This window comes from Montipora capricornis, chromosome 6 (assembly GCF_036669925.1).
Source record: "Montipora capricornis isolate CH-2021 chromosome 6, ASM3666992v2, whole genome shotgun sequence".
NCBI classification, from domain to species: domain Eukaryota; kingdom Metazoa; phylum Cnidaria; class Anthozoa; order Scleractinia; family Acroporidae; genus Montipora; species Montipora capricornis.
Window position 1 is genome coordinate 70,636,258 of NC_090888.1, and position 17,790 is coordinate 70,654,047.

General features: G+C 40.2%; 1 protein-coding gene across 1 annotated transcript in view; it reads right to left on the reverse strand.

The window, feature by feature from the left end:
- Nucleotides 1-5,760: 5,760 nt before the first annotated feature.
- Nucleotides 5,761-17,790, reverse strand: part of LOC138053531 (serine-rich adhesin for platelets-like) — a 27,095-nt gene continuing 15,065 nt past the window's right edge. Inside the window, exons 8-16 of the mRNA XM_068900159.1 lie at nucleotides 16,250-16,349; nucleotides 15,538-15,613; nucleotides 14,098-14,210; nucleotides 12,954-13,044; nucleotides 12,314-12,442; nucleotides 11,306-11,434; nucleotides 9,095-10,713; nucleotides 8,300-8,332; nucleotides 5,761-6,218 (exon numbers count right to left, since the gene is read on the reverse strand). Coding sequence (XP_068756260.1) covers nucleotides 6,129-6,218; nucleotides 8,300-8,332; nucleotides 9,095-10,713; nucleotides 11,306-11,434; nucleotides 12,314-12,442; nucleotides 12,954-13,044; nucleotides 14,098-14,210; nucleotides 15,538-15,613; nucleotides 16,250-16,349 — 2,380 coding nt within the window. The 3' untranslated portion in view covers nucleotides 5,761-6,128. The remainder of the gene's footprint in view (nucleotides 6,219-8,299; nucleotides 8,333-9,094; nucleotides 10,714-11,305; nucleotides 11,435-12,313; nucleotides 12,443-12,953; nucleotides 13,045-14,097; nucleotides 14,211-15,537; nucleotides 15,614-16,249; nucleotides 16,350-17,790) is intronic.

Here is a 17,790-nt window from a genome sequence, read left to right on the forward strand (position 1 = left end):
CGAGTCACTGACAATACTGCCCATTTCCTAGTTGCTGCATGCCTCGGTTTCAAAGCGAGTCCTGGTGCACAACCATTCAAATGGAAATGAGTTGCGTATTCTTATGCAAATCAAACTCATTTCCCTTACAATAGTTGAGCACCAAGACTCCCTTCGAAACCGAGACAAACAGCAACTTGGAAATGGCCCATTGATGGTTATACCAAGCATTCCTCATGATTCTTCAACAGCCTTTTTAAACACTGTGGTAAAATTCTAGCAACCTTTCCAATGAGTGGTGAAATTTGCATTTACAGTTACAGTCAGACAACCGACAGCTAACAAATTTATCTCTCCTGTGTTCCGCCTTTAGCGTCTAACGTTTTATTTTCCTCGCTCATTGAAATCTTTGCCCTCTCTCTGAGAGAAATGCTGTGAGAACGGATTTAATGTGGATGATGAATGATGAACTTCAGAATAATTGCAACCCCAAAATATTTGCCAAAGGATCGTGGATTTCGCAAGTGTATTAAGGGCTATCAAGTATATTGATCAGACCATCACAGGAGAACCGTGAGCTGGTTTTACACACTTGACAAATGAGTGTGCTGTGATTCTTTTTGTCTTTTTTCATTTAATTACGGGTCCCTGTTGTTGAAAGATTTTTCAATAGCCGGAAATACTACAAAAGGTTGGGAATTTTGCGCAGAGGTGGAAAACACTTGAAATGTGGGCAGAAAAAAGAAGAAGGCCGCATACAGCGCATACACCAAACACGTCTTTGACTGAAATGTGATTTTTGGCTCAGTAGGATTCTATGAAAATCATTGAAGTCAACTCAGTCAGTGACTAATTAATTTTACTGGTGAAATATATCCACTCAATAGACAGAAATGAAGCGTAGATGAGCAGACCAATTTCCTCTTGTTAATATTGTTAAAACTGTGAAGTGCCCGCTCTTCCTCGTGTTCTTCTATATCCGTTGGGATCATAGGCAGCCCAAGCTCGCGTCACTACAGACAGCCGTTGAGAATTTAAACGCGTTATAAGACTGTGTATGGGAAATCAAATACCGTCGATTATAAAGCCTAAAAAATGCTCAATTTAACTTTCATTCAATAAAGTGAATAAAAATGACTCACCTTGAAAACACTGAAAACACAGAATTCCCGAAACGGTGTAATAAGCTCCAAAAGGCACAAGAATACACCAGAGGTGAGTCATTTTTATTCACTTTATTGAATGAAAGTTAAATTGAGCATTTTTTAGGCTTTATAATCGACGGTATTTGATTTCCCATACAAAGTCTTATAACGCGTTTAAATCCTCAACGGCTGTCTGAAGTGACGCGAGCTTGGGCTGCCTATGTTGGGATCAACGATGAACGTAACGATGAATACAACTTATTACCTAAGACCAACGTGTTTGCTGTGCGCCCTGTGTTAGTTGGTGCCTTGAATGTCCTATTAATGTTTCATCCTTCAATAAAATATGAATAAGAAATATGAACCATTAGTCCCGTCTTGTTGAACTTAGTTGTGAGTAAGACTTCGGAAACTTACCGCTTTAGTAGCCGTTGCCGTCATGCAGTTGAATCTTAGCAAGACCAAAGCAAAGAAGCGTTTGGGACTTGAGTATGGAAGGTATGAGTTGTCATAAAATTGTCTTTCCAATCTCAATGTTAGGAATGAAACTCGTATCACTGTAAATTTTTCTACTGGTAGGGCTCGAAATAACCAGAATAACGGCCGGTCAACGGACAATGTCCGAACTGATTTGGGAGTTGACCGGTCAACCTTTCGTCTTGCCGGTCCGCAATTACTAAAAGCCGGAACGATCCACAACGACCCACAACGACCCACAACGATCCACAACGATCCACAACGATCTCAAAACGACCCACAACCACCCACAACGATCTCAAAACGACCCACAACGATCTCACAACAATAGAAACCACCCAAGAAGATTCATAGATCAGGGCCTCTGGAAAATTACCCAGAATACCTTTGATAGTCCTGTGACACATTCATAAGGTTGTCAAAAACAGGACAAAATATATGAGCGAATGCAGCTTTTCATGAGAAAGAACTTCCATTCAGAGATACATAAGTCCGATCGATGTCTCTTCGGCCAGCCATCGAATAAAGATATGTATAAGTAACATGAAAAATTTTCATCTTTGCTCGCCGTAAACATCCATCTTGTTGGCTCTTAGGGTATTTTTCGTCTACATTCGTGCCGCGACGCGCCCTTTGTAGTAACTACGGTCCACTACAAAGTAAATCATTAATAGACCTTATTCCTGAAGCAAGGCCTCAACGAAGTGTGCCAAGTATAGTTATCTTTCCATTTGTTCTTTGGTTTCATCAAAAAAGAAAATATGGTACAATAGGTTATAGAGTGACAAACAAGGTCATCTGGCATGAATGAAGGGGAAAAGTCGTGTCACTACGCATGACTCCAGGTGACGGCATGATGCATTACAGATCCACACACGTCCATGCATATAGTCGATGATGGCAGCCACGCGCGAAGACCCGGTTGTCGTGTCTGACCTGTCAAGTTGTTAGTATTGATTGATATTGATGTCAACCGGAAGAGACACTTGTGCCTTATTAAATCTTCAGAGTCGAAGTTCGTGAACTTCACCTGTTATGGTAGTAACAATTTAACTTTTTCTCTTCGATAAGTGGAATATCTTTATTGATTCAGTAAGATCACGTTTGAATATGTTAATTCATAGAGTAAATTAAAGGATTAGTATGTGGTGTTCTGTGCTTTTGTTTCGTGTTATGAAATGTAGAGAGCCTGATATAAGTCTGATATAAGGTCTAATATATATACCCACCACTAGTCCCTTGGTATTGGTCTTCTTGGGTGGTTTCTTTTGTTGTGGGTCGTTTTGAGATCGTTGTGGATCGTTGTGGGTCGTTGTGGGTCGTTCCGGCTTTTAGTACTTACGCTTGCCGGTTATGTTGACCGGTCACATTTGATCGTTTTGAAAATGAAATAAATTAAAATTTCCATGCTGCTCAGTTGTTTCAGTTGTAGCAAGTCGCTGTGTATTGTCATTTGCGGAACTTTGATCTGAAATCTTGGGTGAAATGCAACAAGAACCGTCAGAAACCGTTGTTGACAATGAGTGCTTTAAAGTGCTATGAGCTCTAAGCAACAACTTTTTTGGAAATATATAACGCCAGTTTTGGTTCATGGGCCCCTGTTTTAAGAGTTATTTATTTGATATAATTTGACAGGCCAGAAACGGGACGTGACCGAGCTAAAATGAATTTGGCCGGTCATCGTGTCCGGAGACTCTTCGGAAAGTATTTCGAGTCTTGACTGGAAATGAAATCGCACATTTCGAAATCTCGGCCCTTGCTGCAATATACCAGGACTATTGCCGACCAACTGAAGCCAGTTTGAAGCGGAGTCCCCAGTGGCTCAGTGGTAGAGTATTCAAACATTTTCAGGAATACTCATATTTTGTGTGAGTATACAATCATTTATTTACCAGAATGAAAAGTCAACGTCTCGCAACAATATCACGAGGGGAGGTTAAAGAGCCAGTGATCTCGTTACCTGGGTCAAGGTACAATTAACACTCAAAAACGCTTTATTCCGCCGTTCAAATATACCAGGGGCACCCAACGAGAATGTAGTTCAAAACCACTGAAACATTGCATTTTTAAACGTATTTTAGTATTTAAACGGTAGATATAGGCGTATTTTTATCCCCTAAAAATGTTTTATCTGTTCGGATTTCCTAGCTGAAAGTCTAGTGATCCGAAAATTATAGGGATCAAAACTTACCTTTCCGAAAATTTCAGCCAGAAAAAAGGCTTCCGAAAATTCTAGGTGACCTTTTTAGGGTAAAAATCCGTTAAAAATAGGCAATTATACCATTTTTCAGATGTTCGAAAATCCCAGGAGAAGCAGGCAAGCAAGACATTTTACAACAAATGTTCCGAAAATTCTAGATCTCAAATTGTCTTCCGAACAGATATTTTCCGAAAATTGACGTTGGGTGCCCCTGATATACGTCTTTTATGTGTTCGAGGAGCAGGACTGGCGTACTTTCCCCTCGCGACAATGTGGCCCGGGGTTAGATTCCTAGCCTAAAAGACTCGGCGTCACAAGTGGGCTGAGTTTGTTGGTTCTCTACTCTGCTCCGAGCAATTTTTCTCCGCGTACTCCGGTCTTCCCCTCTCATCAAAAACCAACATTCGATTTTGTTTGAGTTTATTTGATTTCAATGAACAGTGTCCCAAATGAGCGTCGTAGCACTTCGAAAACTTGACTCTTAAACAAAGTTCATTATGGTCTCTGTTTCTTCCCTAAGGACGTTCGCGCCCAAAATGTTCTCCGTACAGATTTTTTTAAAACTTGCCACGCAGAAAGGTAATGACCTACTTTTGCCAAAAAGGCAAAAAAATGGGGGGTCACCGTGCTCGTTTTCGAGATCATGAGGTGCACTTTTAGAAGATTGCGTTATTTTAAGACGATCTTAGCTTACAACTGTCAGCAATAAAAAAGCTACATTAGTGAAATTTAGATCAGGTAAACGTAGTCAATTCAACATAACTAATATAACTAGATTAACCTTTGCAGCTGATGTCTTTTTCTGAGGTGAAATAGACCTTGAAAAACGATACATATTAGTCTACGAAAGAACACTTCGGTCGCACGAGAGCATAAAAGCCGAAATATTTGTAACTTCTCACGCATAGATTTTTTTTGTTTTTTTGCTAAAATGGACAAAATCAGAAAATGAAGTGATCTACCGAAAGAAAAATAGGGGTCACCGAGCATTCAAGAGAGTAAAATCGCTGCGAAGTTCTCAAAGCAATGGTATATTCGCACTGTCACGTCATTGCGTGACATTTCCGAGAAGTCCTGGGTCCACAGCTATCCCATGATGCTACACGCTTTCACGTTCCATTCTTGTGGAAAATGTTTGCGCCTTTAGCATCGTGTTTACCTTCGTGGTCTGCGATGCATGATGTGAGCGTGACAAGCGCGAAAAAATGCGCAGTAGCAATGGGAGCGAACGTCCTTAAAGGGGCAACAAGGTGACCTCCATAATTGTTGGGCACTTTGTAGATTAGAATAAAAATTACAAGGAAGGGTTCCGTTTTTGGAAAGCGTTGGCCGTGTAGCACTTATATTTCAACAGACTTAACTGGGAATAGACCTTTTCGGCTTGTACATTTTGTTTTCCCAATACAGATCATGTGATAATACTCAGGAAGCTTGGTCCTTTGTTTTGATCATTAAAAAGAGTGCATGCAGGCATATTCATGCTTGCATGCCCTCACTTTAACGAACAAAACAAAAGACCAAACCTCCTGAGTATTATCACATGATCTGTATTGTGAAAACAAAATGTACAAGCCGAAAAGGTCCATTGAATTCCAACCCTGGTCAGAGTTTTTCTCTGTCCTTGTGTGGGCCCATTTCTATTAGTAGGGCTAACGCTCACATGATTCATATAGGGAATAAAACTAGCACTTCACATCACACTCTAATCAGTTACGTCTGTTAGAATAAAAATTAGACTACTCTGAATAAAAACCGAAAATATAAATTTTAATAGCGGCCATTTCGGCAAAAGTCAGTGTATTATTGCACTGAAGACACGGCTGCAGAATCGAAACGTTCATTTAACCAATTAATGGCGCATTTCCAAAATAAATTTCCCTTGTTTTACACTAAGGAAAGGCATTACGAAATTTTGATCCCCGAAGTCCTTACAATAACACATCCTCTACTAGCATGTCAAATAAGTGCCAATAAGCTCTTTATTTTCACCTTTACCCTAAACATGTCACTCCGTATCTTGTCTAAACTCTGATTTAAAAATCTTCCCTACTATGTTGATATATTCCAAATTAAGGTTAAAAACCAGGGCCGGCTTCCTGAAAGATGTAATACCTCTATTCCAGGGAGAAATGTGTCTTATTCCAGGCACATTTATCCCTGGAATAAGAAAAAATAAATATATACTCCTTTCAGGAACCGGCCCCAGATATTTAACTATAATTATTCTCACTGTATTTTAATAGAAACGGATGAAATATATTTTGTATCGTTAAAGTAACAGCAACAACTAAACGCATTTTAACATCTCTTATGAACAACTGGAAATCTTACTGTTCTTCGTAATGAAGCTTGGCTAAAAATTCTTCAACGTTTAAGTCCATTGGAAAATTCATCCCCTCTTTGCTGGTTTTCGATCTCTGTAAAAGAACAAATCAACCGTAAACAAAAGCATAAAGCTATTTCAACTTAGACTAAGGGGAAAAGGCAAAAATTTGCTCACTTCTATCTTATCCGAGAAGACTTGAAAGTCTAACCATTTGCGGATGTAATTACAAAGGCAGCACTTTCTCCTCAGTTATTTTAAGACCCTGAGTGTTGGTCCGGCCGGAGTCGAACTCACGACCTCCAGTATCCTCCAACTTAGCCTGCGAGCGAGCTCTTTTGTAAGTGTCGTGCGATCGGCGAATCCGCGACAGGATTGGGACGGGTTAGGGTTAGGGTTAGGTGCGGCGAGCCAAAGGTGCGCCGTGAAAGGTTGTACAAATACAGCTTCGTGAAGCTTAATACCTGGCCCCAGTTGTTGAAAGGCCCGAAAACTTTATCCGGTGGATAAGTCACCATCTGCGCAAAGATTTTAGTCTTTCCTCACGTAACCGTGAATATTAACACTCTAAGCACACGTAAGTAAAGGCATTTACGAAAACCTTGGTGAGCGTTAAAAGTGAAGTGTATTTTAGATTCTGGATTGTCACTCACCCATTTTATAAAGTTATACGGCCCTATAAAACAAGTGGGGCCAGGTCTCTTAGGACCTGTTTGTATGAGAAGGGTCAGCCACGTTAAGGCAGTCTTGTTCGCTTCACCGCGATCCCGGCTAATGCTTACTTTAATGGGTTAACGTTTATCCGAGATGGTGGGCTGACCTACTTTCCGAGATCCCGAAGTGAGCTTGCCATATGGCCCGTACGGCCCCGGTCGCGCTTTCATTGTAAAACTATTGGGAAAATGACCGTACGAAGTCCGTACGCATTAGCACAAGCAGGGCCGGAAAAAGCCGAACGGCCCTGCTAGGAACACGAACTCCTCCGTGCGATGCGGTTTTAGAGGATTTCGTCGCTTTAAAACATCGAAGTTATTTACAGTCAGAAAAGCAAATGCAAACAACATAGTAGATCAATTTCCTGGGCCAATTTTTGTTACTTACTTTGTCCAAACTTCACATTCCGAGTACTCTTGAATAGTGTACAGAGCCCATATGATTATTAACTGAGTTTAGGTCGGGAAGGACAGGAAAATAGTTGGCCCTCGCTGCACTCGGTCCGTACCCCACGACCTCGGGCCAAATATTTTCCCGTCCGGCCCTCCGTCAATAAGTCAGTCAATAAGTACTCAGCACTCAGTCAATAAGTACATATTATCAAATACGAATTCGTGACCCAGAAAAACGCAGAAAAGTTGCCCAATCAAAGGTGTTAATAAATTTACTTATAAATTTACTATTATAAGTTATAGTAGTACTATTGGTTCAACTGTTCGAGAATGTCATTCAAAGCTGTAAAATGGACCTTAATTTTGAAACAGAACAAAAAAGGGGAAAGAAAATAATTCATGTTATCTTTTTTTTCGTGGTTTTGAAAGCAATGAGAAAAACTTCGACAAATTCATCCGAAAAACCAAGCTGCACTTTTCCATAAAAACGCTTCCAGCTGTCTCCGCACGAGCCAGCTTCGCCTTAACAGTTACAGAGCTATTGCTTTGAAATTCACCATTGATTTTGTTACATTCGAGCGTTTTTCAACTGAATGACGAACTCACTTAAGCAAATCACGACAGCGAGCTACAATCAAGTCAAAATATTGGCCTCTTTGACAGAGAATGTGATACTTGAAAACTATGTAATTATTGACCGAGTGGGAGATTTTCCTGTGCGGCCCGACAAAAACTCAGTCAATACACATATGGGCTCTTTACACTTTTCATGAGCACTCAGAATATGAAGTTTGGACAAAATAAGTAGCAAGAATGTGCACAGAAAATTGATCTACAATGTTGTTTGCATTTGCTTTTCTGGCTGTAAATAACTTGGATGTTTTAAAGCGACGAAATCCTTTAAAGTCACATCGCACGGACCAATACGTGTTCCTAGCAGGGCCATACGGCTTTTTTCGGCCCTGATCGCTCCAATGCGTACGGCTCCTTACACGGGGATTTTCGCAATAATTTACAATGAAAGTGCGCGCGGGGCCGTATGGGCCATATGATAACAGAATATACTTACCTTAGAAGGTCGTGATGATTTACTTTTCTTTTCCTGTAAACAAGTGTTGAGACAACTGATTAGTATTGGTGCAAAAATGCAAACTCGTGGTACAAAATGTCACATGTATTTTTGAAATACAATAACTACTTTTAAGCTCTTTAGTTCACTCAGGATGGAACGAGTAAGGGGTGGCGCAGTGGTGAGAGGGGAGCAGAAATGGCGCAGTGGTGCGAGCACTCGCCTCCCACCAATGTCGCCCGGGTTCGATTCCCTTTCCCGGCGTCATATGTGGGTTGAGTTTGTTGTTGGTTCTCTCCTTGCTCCGAGAGGTTTTTCTCAGGGTACTCCGGTTTTCCCCTCTCCACTGAAGAACCAACACTGTCAAATTCCAATTCGATCTGAAATGCACGGACACACGTTGAAGGAGCTCCTGAGCGCTCTTAAGGTGTTCCGTTTGTAAACAAATTCCATTTCCAATTCCAAGTATGAAAAAGAACTTTCAAGAACATTTAAGGACTTATTTTGATTTATTTTAAGGATTTCATTCAGTTCACGATCAAACCAATGCAATCTTGCCACTTGTTTATTTTCTCCAACCGATCTGCTTACCGGGGTGTTGCATTCGTGTAAAGAGAGGTTTTCCGTCGTATGGTAAACAGAAAACCATCTAAATCGTTTCTTTAATCAATCACAGGCTACGGCAAACGCTTGTGAGCAAATCCGATTATTTACCCTATTGGTGCGAGATTTTCTTGTCAGTTGAGCACACTAGAGAAACAATGCACAAGGAATAAAAAAGCTAATCGATTTTACCTTCGTTGAGTGAACTTCAAGCCTTCGTTTTTTTTGCTCTGGATAAGATGTTCCTTGCAACTTGTTGTCGCTTTTTTCCCTTGAGTGGGACAAATCTAAAGAACCTTCTTTCAAAAGGTCACTGCACTCCAACGATGTACTAGTATTGTTATTCTTGTTTTCCTGTGAATTTTGCAAACTTTTTGCAACACTCTTCGATTCCTGCCCTGTAAGATTCCCCCGAAACGAGTCATTAGCTTCACGATTTTTGTTGCAACATGTGATGTTGTCTTTACAAACGGTCGTATTCCCAAACGATGTCGAATTTTCCTTTGAAGGTTGTCTTTCAGTATTACCTTGATCAGTTAAACCAGACGCGTCATTTTCAAGATCTGAAGAATTTGAAGCTTTCTTCGCCAAAGTTTGCAACAAGTTAGATGCTTGAAAAGTGAAAGACTCTCCAGAATGATCACACCCAGATTTACGAGTTACAATCTCGTCAACCTGACTCGATGTTGGATCTTTAGTATTACTTGTTGCAGAAACTACTATTGGGTCTGTAAACTGGTGACACGAAGGAGCTTCAGAAACCCCTGTTGAGGTCGATAATGAATTGACGACTGGATCTGTTGGTGTCGCACATGAAATCGTGGGCAAGGTGGGCGGAACTGTACTGGCAGAGGATGTAACAAAGTTGTTACTGTTTGCAACTCCCAAGCGTGCCTGGCACAGGGATGTGTTGTCAGCAGCTGAAAGTGGGCAGGGTGTACCCAAAGTGGGAGAAAAAGTGGATAAATCATGACGAGAAAATGGTTCGGTAGTGGACGGTGATTCCGAGATGCCGGTAGAATTGACCGCTTCTGTGGTGGGGCATCTCGAAGTGCTGTTGAAATTGAAAGGATCGAGTGCAGTAGTAGTTACCATGGTGACATGATTACTGGAAAAAACCGGGCCATGTGAAACTCCGTCGGCACAAGTGACAGGCGGCAGAGAAGAGCCAGCAATATTAAAACCCACTGGGGAGGAGTCCGGAGAATTGGTGACTACGAAGTGAGGTGAAGCGCTGTAACAGGCGCTAGTTACTGTAACATCGGCAGGTACAAGGTAAGGGAAATTTGCCCTAACAATTGACCTGGTAGAGTTGGTAAGCGGAGCAGTGATGTTAACGTTACTTGTTGCAGTACATGCAGATGTCGTTAGCGCAGTCTGTTTAGGTGACTTCTTGGCCACAGCTTGTTTCGAATTATTGTTCCCTCCACTCTTAGACCCCGAACTTTTATTTTGTTCATTAATTTTTGCAAACTGCTTTGTGTTATTCTTTTTCCTTGATCCTTTCTTAGGTCCTCTTTTCTTTGGAACCGTTTCCTTTTCAGATGCAAAATTGAGTGCACGCACATAAGGAAGAGTTGAAGTGATTAAGGCGGGCTGATTGACCAGTGACTGCCTGCAAGGAAGTTTCTCACCGATGAGATATCTATTCGGCGAAACCTCAGCCTTCTTTGGCGGTGTATCGGAAACAAATTGCTCTGATACAGGAATGTTTGTTGAATAACCAGGCTCCATGGGTGCTGATTTCGTGGGAGTCTTCTTCGGAGGACTTCCTGCCAGTAAGAGCAAGGCATCCGTGACAATATTGGTGGCTGAGGGAAAAGATACATCAGTATGCGTGACATGAACATTAGGACATCAGAAACATAAGGGTCAACATTCGACATCTCCTTTAATTCAGTTGTGACAATGCCCTCTTTCCACAATTTCGGTTCTAGTCGAATAGCAAGACACAAAAATATTGTTTCATGGCCTGAGTGACCGATAATGATAAACACATCCTTTTATCGCCTGTACTGTAAAAAAAATGTAAATGCCTTGTTTGGGGAGGAAGTGTACTTAGCTTTTAAGCTAGTTAAACGACACTCTACTTAATGAATCTGAAATTGGCCATTCAAATAAAACATAACATGGTGAAAGTACGAAAATGGCAGTACGGCAACCAAGTCACTGTTTACAAAGAGTGGTGGGAATTAACTTAGATACATGTACAACTGCTGCATTCAATAACAGGGTTAAATACCAGACACCTCCGGCCTGATCAACAATAATAAATATGTCACAACAACAGCACAGGTGCACTTTCCTCCCACGGCATCGTCAAATATTTATCCAGACAAAAGAATTCAGGATGACGCCCATATTGATCAAAAGGTCTAGAATCACTAAGAATACAGCACAAACCTGATAAATGTAAATTGGAAGACGAAGAATTTGCAAGGTGCAGCTGCTGGTTTGACGCTTGGAGTGTGCTATTTCCATTGCTGACCTCAGGCACAGAATTTGGTGTATCTAGGTGACTGTTTGGTGGTCCTGCGGGCATAAGAAAGTTAACTGTATTTAAGTATTACATGTACTTGTGACAAGAAAACATTAACCACAAGTCTGTCAGTGAATGCACTTCTACCATGCAGCAGTTACAATGTATATGAAAGAGAAATAATAACTTATTTTTCTGAGATGAAAGAGCATGATCCACTGATTACAGTGCTATGTCCGAGCACTGTTATTTTGACCATAGTTTAAATGCCGTTTATACTCAGTTATTAATACTTCTTATGTATTTCTCTGATCGTGAGTGGGTGGTATCCTGAGAATCTCGAAATCTGACTGGCTGGGGGAGCAGGCAGAATTTTCCCTATCTCTTGAACACGGCCATGGTAACAAAGGGTGCTAAGTGACGAGGGAAGCTGCGAATTTAATGAGTGAAGTTTCACTAAGTGCCTTAATCGTTTTTTGCCGCTTGTTGCACTTTCTGTCAAAATTTAAAATTTTATCATACTTTTGTTGACACCTTGATGAGGCAATGTATAAAATAAAATTACGACTTTCCAAGTTTTCCTAGTAGTTTCTCCTACTCTTTAAAAATATAATTTAGAAGTAAATAAAAAGGTTATTTACTGGCCTAGTCGGTCTGTATAGGGAGAAACTGTTTCCTCAGTCTCGGCTGATGGCCGTACTCAAGCCTTCGGGCATAGTTTTTCCCTATGTAGACGTCCCAACCAGTGAATAACATACATACACCGTCTGTGTTTCATACCAAGTCCAAAGTCATAGTTTAAATCTTCTTTCCATTTTACACTACCTGTGCTAACAGCACACAGAGAGAGAGAGTGAATGAGCATTGATTTGCATACACTTCCAGGCAGATAAAGAAAGAACAATCAGTTCTTTTCATAAGGTTACATGTACCTTGTGGATTCAACTCGGATGTCAGCTGAGAGGACAGAGATTTTTCAGATGCAAGACTTGCGTTAACAGGTATGATTGGTAACTGCTCTGCATTTGGGTCTGTTGCACATGGCAATGCATCCAATGCATCTGTTTTTAAGTAAAGTTAAATTGGGCAGTTGTTGGCCATTAAAATCAGTTCCTACTAATGCATTATTGTTGTATTATGTGCATAAGCAACACATGCCAGATATTTTTTTTCATTAGCACCTTTTGTCTAATAAGCAACAACACGCTGGCATTCATTTGTGCTTATGCTTATCACACAAGTGCAAACCTATAGACTACAGGCTGGCAAATACGAAAGCCGTAAAACAACTTTTGCGAGTTCAAGTTATTTATTTTCACACAGCAACTAAAAGTGGTGTAAGCAAGAATCACAAATTAAAGTTTGGTGGTTTGTGAAAGAGTATCCACGGGGCTGAAGAGTGTTGCCAAACTTACCCTAACCTTTCACCTAACATTTTAATAAGATAATAATCCTATTACCTAAAAAAAATGTTTGAAATGGCAGACAGGTATGAGCTACATGTACTTTGTGGAAATAAGAACTTGGGAGAATAAATTAATAACAAAATATGAGAAGTAAAATGTAAATTACCGAGTCCAAAACATGAGAACAGTACATCAAATGCCGGGTCTGCCTGCATCAGATCCATAATTTCTTTCACAGGGATATCACCGCCACAACCCTTGCAACAAAAAGAAAAGACAGCATCACAAGACAGCTAATACTGCAAATTACTGCAAATTTTTGCAGCTGACTTCCTGCACCAGGCTAGCATGATGTCAATAATTATTTAAGATGTCAAGACAGTGCCATCACAATCGCTGTCCAAACTGGTTTAAAAAACCTTGGAGATACATGTAAGAGCTGCCAGAATTCCACTGGCTGATTCATTTGCATAACCTCTCCAACAATGATCATAAAATATATAAAAAAAGGAAAGGAACTTTATTTATTAAGTGCCTAATCTTCTAGCGCCGTAGGGCACTAATCGGGGACACTGTAAATTGAAATTAACAAGTTAATGCAAGTCAAATCAAATGTTGGTTTTTGAGGAGAGGGGAAAACCAGATTAGCCGCAGAAAAACCTCTTGGTGCAGAGTAGAGAACCAACAAACTCAACCCACATATGATTCCGAGTATGGGAATTGAACCTGGGCCATATTGGTGGGAGGCGAGTGCTCTCACCACTGCGCCATCCCTGCACCTCCGTAATGCAAATAATATGTTAAATTTAAAATCATACTGAAAGGAGGAATGAAGAGATGGTTACCAGTCAACCCTATTGCGGAATAAGAATACATGTAGTGTTTTTGATGATTAAACACACAGCGTTATGTTTGGCACTTTGAAGCAACAACGATAATAAAGATATGTTTAACATCCACTCAAAAACTGTCCCCATTCAATCCACTGACTCCTATGAGTGGAACTCTGTCTAATACCAGATGATTTTACTCGTCAGTGGGGGTGGTCAAGGGCTGTTGAGGTGTCAATGGGTTTAAATAGCTTTTTAACAGGTGTTTGACAATTTTAATGCAAAATATCTCCATAAAAAACGAAGGATTTCTAACTTCTATTCCACATATTCCTATTCCTGAATACAGTCAATCGAACGCACCCAAGTAACAATAGACAGGATCGCAGTGCCTAGAGTTGTTCAAAGTTCTTACACCCCATTGCTTTTTGCTCTTAAATACAACCACTTGCCTATCTGAAATGATATACTTGTCCTTACCTGGTTTGTTGCCAATGGAACATCTTCACTGCTGGCCTCAGTTGTTGTCATGCTTTGTGTGGAGTCCAGGATACTAGGGCTGTCATCATTGGGAGTCTGTGTTCTCGTGCTACAAAAATCCACATAGTATATTAAGGACGGTGACTACTAATTCAAAGGTATTTTTGCACGGTTTACTGAATATGCGGGAAAAGCAGATCTAAACAAATGTTATTGAAATTGAAAAAGAAAACTGGGGGTAACCATGCATTTTTCGAAGATAATTAATCAGCGATATTTGTAAAAAGCTTTAAAATAGAAAGCAATGTACACATGGTGTTCTTTTTCTAATTGAAGCTTAATTATCTCTGAGAAATGTGTGGTTACCCCAAATTTTCTTTCTGGATACTAACAGCACTTACAAGGTCTGCTTTCTCTGCATAGTTTTGAAATGCACAAAAATATCCCTGTATTAGTAAGCACCACCCAAAGAAATACGAGTATCTTGAGATGCGCAGAACATAATTATGCGCAATAACAAGAGTAAGTACCGTCCTTGAGACACACATGTATGACTTCAAATTAATGCTAGTCTGCTTTGTAGTCCATTTCAGGTCTTATTTAAGACGTTTGAAGCCCAACACATGTGAATAGGTGGTTCTGGGAATGGGCGCCCATTAAAGCCACAAAGCAAAAAAACTACACCTTGGTTTAAGAGGTTTTCTTAGTTTATATTTTGCCATTGCTAACAACTAACTGCCATAGGGATCATTTCCTCGAGGTATAAAACAAAACGATTTCTTCTACCTGCCATTTAATTTTCTAGTTTCATGGATTTGCTTACAGTTGTACAAGTCATGTACCTCTTGAAAAATTTTCCCAAAATGCATAGACCTATTTCAAAATGGCAGCCACATGAAATATTCTTTTGTTCTAATGCTAATAAGCCTTTCTAGCCTCACTACGATGAGCAAAATTAATTTCAAAAGAATATTTGTTTCAAAATGAGGGCAGTAGGTCTAATTAACATAAATACAAAAGAATGTATAAATGTGGTCACCATTTACTAAAGTGGTCCATTCTGTTCAGGTAAGGGTCAGTGTCCTCAAGAGCAAATTACCCACAAAGCTGAGTTGGTTTCTTAGCAAGTTGCCCTGTATTAATAATTATAATACCTCTTAATACCTCTTAATGCACTTGATGACTGTGTTTGCAGGGTGTATTAAATAAATTTTAATGTTTCAGCATGGACGTTCCTCTTGTAGTAACATTATTATCAAAAAGATGTCGTGATCCTCAGAAAAACATCAAAGGAAACAATTCTAGTACCGTAAGTTGTTTTCCCAAGGGTAATAAAAATTAATCTACATCTGGAAATTCACCAGGCTCTTCTGAAGAACATGACTGCCCAATCAGCAATTATTGCTTACATGCTAACTGGGAAACAAAAAGTTTTACCTGCTGACAATTTATTGATGTTTTCTGCCATTTTCTCTTGTAACAAAGGAGTGTTGAGAAGTGTTCCCAGAAAGGATTGCTAAAGAGAAGAAATGACTGATTCAGTGATTAATGACAAGAAAGTTGACTTTATTGTCTGTTAATGCCTCATAAAAATAATCTTCTGTTAACTGTCTGTAAGATTTGATTGCTAAGGCTGCCTTTCCTATGTGTGCCTTTCTTATAGACTTTATGAATGCCTGCTGCCTACTCAATTTGTAACGGCACATCTAGTGCATGATTAAAATAATTTTTTCCGTTGACACATGGGGTCAAAGAGAGGAGATCTGAGGTTTTGTCCTACATGTACATGTATTTCCCAAGACCAATAGTCAAACACAACCACCCAAAATGACAATCAACAGAGCTACGGTAGATGCTGAGAATTCATCAAACATGATACCTTCTTCAAGTTCTTTTAAGACCCCAGTTTTTGGTCTGGTCAGGGTTCTAATTCATGACCTCCCTTCTACAGGTGTAGGTATTTCGTGTACTCTACCGACTTTTCACACAAACGTTTATTTTGTCAATTGTGTGTTTTGTTAGACAAGTGCTTGTCTCTAGCAAATGGCAGTATTACATTACAAAATTATTAGAACATAACAAAGGTCTTTTTTATCTACCCCCTCTGGTACAAGGTCAATTCCAATGGTACCCCTAAAAGAAACAAACTCACTGGAGTTAGTGTATCTGGTGTACAAGTGATATCCGTTGCAACATTTTGATTGACAGACTGTGGAACTGACTTGACAGGTGAATCAGCCACTGCAGACATACTGTAAACAAAATTAATATAACAGACTTAAGGTTTTTATGCTTAAAATACTGTCAGTTCCTTGAAATTTTTGTAATTTAAGAGGGCCACTGCTACCGACCTGATTGATCACAGTCCACTAGATTAATGTATAAACATTTATCCTTTAGATAGAATTATCCACCCCTTGAATAACTGAGTCCTGTTCATTTGGTGTACAATATCCCATTGATCAATGTTACTATTTTAATAGGGTTAAACAACATCGTCGCTCTTTGGAGGTTGGGTGCCCGAAACATCCTGGAGCTTCCACTATTGACAGCCAGCTCCAAGATGGAGACTGCACCGATGTCTGGCAAACCTGACAACCCAGCCATGAGCCCCCACGCCCCCGAGAAGAATGGGCACCCGTCACACTGATACACAGTGGAAAGCAGAGGGTGGGGAGGGAGGGAACAAAAACCGCTGAACGCTCCACACACAATGCTCCTACTTCCCGCCACACTGATAAATAAGCGATACAACCCAAAGCACAAGGTATTCCACGCATGCGCCAGTATACTACAACCACTGACCAATTGGCTGCAGTCCCTCCTAGTTGTTTACTTGGTTAAACTTCGTTTAACCTCATTAAATAGTACCATTTAATAGTACCATTGATCAATGGGATATTGTACACCAAATGAACAGTACTCAGTTGTTCAAGGGCTGGATAATGCTATCTTAAAAGTTGTTGAGGGCACAGTAAAAGAACATTCTCAGTTTCACACTCATTCTGCTCTAAGGCAATCTCGTACCCAGAGTCCTCTGGCTTTTTGGTCAGCGGGTGAGCACCCTGGAATGATGGACTCCATTTTCCCAGAAAACATCCGTTCCGGTTTTATGGCGCATGCTTGAGTTTAAACGGACACAAAAAAGAGAAAACAGTAAACATGGGGCGTTGAAATTGTTTGAGAAAAAACTACTTTAGCCTTACACACCATAAAAGAAACTGGAGAAATGATCATTGGCTTGCTGTAAGAACTAAATAAATCTAAGAGGAGAACTGACAGTTTGGCCAAATCATTCTGCACAAAACCATAGGTTATTAAAATCCTCTTGTCAGGGTTGTAGCTAAGGAAAATGCATGTTGGTTGAAAAGTTAGGTGAGACAGCTGATAGAAGGCAGGGGGGGTGGTCTGGGGGGTCTTCCCCGGGAAATTTTTGAAATTTTGAATTTGATTTGGTGCCCTCTGGTGCAATCTGAGGCCTCTGAGATACAAAAAGCAACAAGACTCTTTTATACAAAATTATTATCTTCTTCCTCCCACTCCCACATGTACTGGAGACCTGTTTACGACAGCTCATTTCCGATCTCTAGCAATGCCACAATTGCGGGGATATCAATCCTTGCGAAAACAAAATTATGGCAAAGGAAAAAACAGAAAGAGAAATTGGTAAACAAACGCTCAATTAAATAATAT